Source organism: Neomonachus schauinslandi, chromosome 4, assembly GCF_002201575.2.
Source record: "Neomonachus schauinslandi chromosome 4, ASM220157v2, whole genome shotgun sequence".
Lineage (NCBI taxonomy): Eukaryota > Metazoa > Chordata > Mammalia > Carnivora > Phocidae > Neomonachus > Neomonachus schauinslandi.
In genome coordinates, this window is record NC_058406.1 from 510,725 (window position 1) to 516,724 (window position 6,000).

The window sequence follows — 6,000 nt, forward strand, 5'->3', positions numbered from 1 at the left end:
GGCCCGCCGCCCTGATCCCCGCGCCCTTTCCGGCCCGGGAGGCCGGGGTCCTCCCCCCAGGCCGGCGGCCTGCCCCGCCCCGACCCCCTTTATAAAAAGAAGAGGAGACAGCACCTTCCGCTGGACACGCCCGGCGGCCGCGGGCGCCCTGGCCCGGGGCGGCCGTCCAGTCCCGTGTGCGTGGGCGCGTTGGCCGAAGGCCCCGCGAGTCTTGCGCGCGGCTCAGAGGTGCCGCGGGCTCGGGTGGCCGTTGTGGTAGAGTTTCTGCTTCACGTGCACCATGTTGCCGGCCGCCTCCTCGAAGGGTCTGTGCGGCCGCCGGCCCAGCTCCCGCAGGCTGCAAAGCTTGGGCAGCCAGGTCCACGAGCCGTCTGCGGGGCGGGGGCGCGGTCAGGACGAGGTCAGGGCGGAGGCGTGGGCGGCGCGCGGTGGGTGGGGAGCGCGGCCAAGGAAAGGCGTGGGCGGGTCGGTGTTGGAGGCGTGGTCGAGCGGAGGCACGGCGTGGGAGGGGGCGTGGCGAGAAGCGACGGGCGTGGCCTAGGTGAGGGCGTGGCCATGGCGGGAACGTGACCCCGGTGGGGGCGTGACCTAAAGGGTTGCGGTGGGGCGGGTGGGCGAGGCGTGGCACCGCGGGGGCGTGGCTATGAGGGCGTGGCCTGGGAGGGAACGAGGCGATCCCTGGTGGGGGCGTGGTGTGGCGAGGGGGCGTGGCCTTGGAGGGGTGGTCCGGGAGGGCGCGGCGGGGCCGGTTCTGGTGGGGGCGTGACGCCGGGGGCGTGGCCAGGGAGGGCCCGGCGGGGCGGGGCCCGGGGCGGGGCCCGGGGCGGGTGGGACGCAAGGGCCGGGCCGCGCGCCCCCCGCCGCCCTCACTCACCGTAGCGCCGGCCGGCCCTCCAGGCGCGCACAGCGCAGTGCAGGACGCCGTCCATCCACACCAGGAACCAGCTGATGCAGAAGCCGAGCAGCAGCCCCAACATGAGGTCGATCTCCTGCTTGGTGACGTTGTCTGTCACGAAGTAGTTCTCGGAGGCGTCCACCACCGACTGGTCCCCGTCGTAAGGGATCACGTAGTGGATGTGGTGCCTGGGGGCGGCAGGGCGGGCTGGCACCTCTCCCGTGGGTCGGGCAGCGACCCCGGCGGTAAGCGGCACCCGTTCGCCCTGCTGGCCTTAGAGCAGCCCTTGTGCGGAGCTGAGGTCAGGAAGGGGCCCGCCCACCGGGCAAGAGGCTGCCCAGAGGGGGTAGTGTGCGCGGTCAGCGGTCAGAGTGAAGCCTGCCCACGTATCACCCTCCTCCGTCCTCTGCCCCGGGGCTCAGAGGCAACCGTGCCGGGTCACGGGAACAGTGCAGGTGAACAAGCTTCCAGCGCGAAGGCCCGGGGCGGGATGTCCCCATCCAGTCGCAGGTTCACAGCCTCCCCTCCCACACGCCTTCTCATCCTCCTCCCTGCTACCAAATGCCAAGTGGGTCAGCCCTGCCCTGGGCCTCTGGTCTTCCTTCTGCTCCTTCATCCTTTGCAGGCACCTCCCCTTCCTCTGTTCTCTGGGCTGGAGGTCCAGCGGGCTCTGTCCAGTGTCCATCTCACGCCCCCTCTCCTGCCCATGGCCCCACAGAGGTGCATGTCCATGGCCGGCGCTGCGGCTCCCGGGATGCTCCAGCTGCCCCAGGTTCCCTGGACTCCCATGTGTTGCCTCCCCCACCAAGGCCTGTGCGGTGTTTCTCAGCCTCCCTTCCCCCCACTGTCCAGGCTTGCCTCTGAGGAACTTTGAACTCTCCCCACATGCTTCCTTCCAGTTTCAGGCCTTTCTGGATTCCCTCCTCCAGCAAGCCCTCCTGGGCCTGGGTGGGGTGGCCCTACTCAGGAGATCAGCACCCAGGACAACAGACTCTGGGTCTGTCCCCACTCCCGACCCCCTCTTCGGCCTGCAGGAGAGCCCAGGAGAGGGACCGTGGGGTCCACCCTTCGCCCCTGTCGTCCTCCTGCCTGGCAGTGCAGGGGCCTCTCTCGAGCCCTCCTGCCCACGGGGCCAGCTCTCATGGTTCCCCTCCTCCCCGAGCCCCTTTGCTGGTCTTTCCAACTCTAGCCCCAATCCCCTGAAGTCCCCGGCCGCACACACTCCCCCCACCCTCCCTGTCTGCTCTGAGCTCTAGCGCCTGTGTGGCGTCTCCATGTGGGATCTACAGACACCTCAAACCCATACCTAAAAATAGCTCCTCCCTCCCCACACCTGCTTCTCCCCATCTTCCCCTCAGTTAGCTGCTGGCACCTCCGCCTGCTGTTCAGCTGAGATAGGTCCCTGCCCCCACGCCCCAACCTCGCAACTGGCCATGTTCCACACTCCCCCACAGGGACCGTCTCAAATACGGAAACCACTACTCCTCCCTGATTCCCTGCTGTTCCTTCCCTACCGATGTCCCTGCACCAGCGGGGTCCACACAGCGTCTTCCTCCCAGTAGGAGCCCAGCAGGGATGGCGGCAGGCAGGCCTCTCCTCACACCCCCTCCTGCTCCTTCTGGGAACTCTGGAGGCCATCCTGCTCAGCATGTCCAGAGTGTGACCAGTCCCAGTGGTGGGGCCTTGGCTACAGCCCCACGGCTCGGAGTCAGTAGCGAGGACGGCCTGATACGTGGCAGCCGTGCTTACTGATCAGTTTGTCAGTAGCTACTGTCAGTCACCAATAAGTGGTGGAAAACTATTAATCACCACCCAGAATGAGCAGCAGCTGCAGGTTCCCCAGGAGCGGACGCCATTCGTGACCCGTTCAAGGTCCCCATCACCGGGGGCGCACAAGGCCAGGCAGGCCACACAGGGGCTGCTAACACAGAGCACCACTGTCCCCTCCTGCTTTACCCAGCCTTCTGGGCCGAGGACCCCTGACAGGGCCTTCCTCAGGACTGCTGCTTCCTGCCCCTGGACACACAGCTGGTCAAGGTAGGGAACTTGAAGGTCAGGCTGCCAAAGAAGCCAGAAACGTGCCTGGTGCCCTGCAAGCAGGGTGAGGCCAGGGCCCCAACCGCCCCCGGCGGCTCAGGACCTCCAGGGGGTCACAGGTCACAACCTGTGCCCCCATCCCTGGCCTGGCGCCTGCAGCTCCTCGCTGCCCCTCACGCTCGCTCCTCCTTCTCCAAGTCAGGCCCCTGGTCTCACACGTGCACACGGACTTTCATGACGTGTACATACACGGGTCTTGCCTGGGCCACGCATGCTGCATGTGCCTACCTGAGGTCCGAAGCATGTTGTGTATACACGCCGGCCGCATGCACAAGACGTGGCGTGTATACCATGGACTCAGGTCCCCAAGCTCCACATGTGTGCGTGTGCATGCTTCCCAGGCACGAGCGCGGCGTGTCGCATGCGGATGCACATGCACTCAGCCTGGCACCCAGCCGTCCCCACCATAACGCACAACCCGCCTGCCGGCACGCACACTAGGAGCCTTCATCTACACACGTGACCCCTGCGTGAAGTTCTCCGCATGGCAGGTCGGACGCATACACGTGTGCAGGCTCCACATGGCGCATGCACACACGGACAGAGCCGCCTGGGGCAGCCTGTGCACACGGTCTACACACGGACACTTCCTGTGCAGCACTGTTCTCTGCAGACACACTCACCGTGCCCACGCGGAGCACACTCGTCGCTGTATGCTGTCTGGGTGCTATGCGTGCACTGTGCATACACATGTATGTTGTCGGTGTGTAAGAATACGTTGTACACTGAATCCACGTATCCTGTGTGAAGTGATGTGGACACACGCACCCAGAAGCTCTACGTCTGCAGCAGGGGCGGCTCTCCGGGTTTTCTGCGTCCCCAGACGCGCTAAGCTGCGCACACAGGACTGGCTTCAGCCGGCACCCCGCTCGCGAGCGTCCTAGCTGAGTCCGCACGGACTCTGGATGCTACGGATGACGCGTCCACGCATCCCGGGCAAATACACGCTGGAAACACCCCCTGTCTGCCCAGATGGGTCCTTGGTGTGAGGTCACAGGCACATACATGCTGGTCATGACACAACAGCCCACACACATGTAAAATGTGCCTCCGGGAGAGTCTCGGGACCACCCCGGTTTAACCTGCTCATAGTCGTGGCTGACCCAGGTGGCCATGGGGCTGACCTTGTGCCCTTCCTTAGTTTGGGGCTGTGTGCACCACGAACGAACACAGGGATCTCTGGGAAAGAGTGCAGCCCCCCCTCCCCCCCAGCAAACTCTTCCGATGGTTCTTGGGACAGCACATGCGAGGGCCATTACACTCCCTCTCTACCTTCCCTAACGTCTGGGTTCTGCTTCCATACGCTGCTCGGTAGCCATGGCACGTAACTGTCCTGTCTCTCTTACACACACCCCCACCCACAGTGTGTGCACACGTGTCCCTGGGGCAGAAATACAGGACAGGGTTGAGGAACACAGCTTCCGGGCTCGGCCTGCAGTCCCTCACTAGCTGTGTGACCTTGGGCAAGTCTCTATCCACCCAAGCGTCTCTCTGCTTTCTCTTGGTGCCAGCATGAGGGCTTCCCGTGGAGATGCTGTGCATGCGAATGTGTGTGCGCTATGTGTACGCACATGGATATGCACAGACAGTACACACATGCGCGTCTCATGAGAACATGTTTATTTTGTACATGGACGTACAAACATGCATGGCCAGGAAGACTCCGTCACTACACGTGCACAGAATGGGGGCGTTCACACAGTGGATGTAGGGGGCCTGGGTTCTCCCACGGCTCTCTGAATGACCTTGAGCAAGCCACACCCAGCTTTGCCTCAGTTCCTCCTCTGTGCAATGACAGGGCTGGACCAGATGCCCCTCGAGGTAGGCTCTGCCCACCTTGACCTTCTGCATTTCCCTGTACCTGGCTTGCAGGAAAGTTCATGAACATTAGTGCAGGGCCCAGGGAGGACGGTGTACTCTGTGGGCACAGCCGTGCGCAGGATCCCTCCTGACACACAGGGCTGGGCTGTGGCTCTCCTGGCCTCCAGGCCCTGGACCAGGAGGCCTGGGGCCCATTCTGCCCATCACCCTGACACAGGCCCTTTCTCTAAAGGCATTTTGGGAGGGGGTCCTAACTACTCAGGCATGCTCCCCCTCCTGGAACCCGATTGGCCAATCCCCAGGTGCCCAGCGGAGGCTGGGCAGTCCTTCCCCCACGGGCCTAGCGCAGTCCTGCAGCCAGGCCTGCTTGGGGCTTGCCTGCGCCCCAGTGGGCCCCGCCGCCGCACATGTGTGATCACGCGTGTGCCCCACCGGGCGCGGACTCACCGGCCACAGTTGCAGTGGCAGACGCGGTCCTCGCCCCGCAGGTGCGGGAGGATGTAGTTGTGGAATCGGTCCAGCAGTGCGTTCATGTCCATCAAGCACGCGATGGCCTGGAAGAGCCCATGACCGGTCAGCGCCGAGAAGTGGGCCTGGCCGGAGCCCCGGGGCGTGGGGTGGGGTGTGGGGGGCGGCGCGCTGGGGGTGGGGGAGCGCAGCCCTGGGATAGGGGTGCCCGGGGCAACCCCAGAATCGGGGAGCTCAGGGCAGTCGAGATGGGAAGCGCAGGCCAAGGATGGGGAGCTCGGCGCTGCCGGGAGACGGGGAGCACAGCCCGGAGATGGGGAGCGCAGCCCGGGGATGGGGAGCGCAGCCCGGGGATGGGGAACGCGGGGCAGCCCGGGATGGGAAACGCAGGCCGGGGATGGGGAGCGCAGGCCGTGCGGGCCGGTAAACAAGGCGCGGGAGGTGGGGGAGGCGGCGCGCGGGCGCGGGAGGCGGGCGCGGGCGCACGGGAAGCCCCTCCGCTCACCATCACGATCGACGCCCCCAGAATCATGAAGATCATGGTGTTCGCGCTCATGGACTTCGGGCGGGCCGGGGCCGGGCCGGAGCCCCGCCCCCCGGCCCCGGCGCCCCCCCGGCCCCGGCCCGATGCTGGGCCCCCGCCGCCTCCGCAGAGGTCAGCCCGCCAAGCACCCGCCGGGGAGGAGGCACGGGGCGGGGCGGGCAGAGGACGCCGCCGC

The 6,000-nt window shown here is 65.9% G+C and overlaps 1 protein-coding gene across 1 annotated transcript; it reads right to left on the reverse strand.

Annotated features, from left to right (window-relative positions):
- Nucleotides 1-222: 222 nt before the first annotated feature.
- Nucleotides 223-5,899, reverse strand: TMEM240 (transmembrane protein 240). The gene is made up of 4 exons (XM_021683345.2): nt 5,787-5,899; nt 5,261-5,367; nt 875-1,083; nt 223-371 (listed from the first exon to the last, which is right to left on the reverse strand). The coding sequence occupies exons 1-4, from the start codon at nt 5,835-5,837 to the stop codon at nt 223-225; spliced, it is 516 nt and encodes a 171-aa protein (XP_021539020.2). The 5' UTR covers nt 5,838-5,899.
- Between the last annotated feature and the right edge of the window lie 101 nt (nt 5,900-6,000).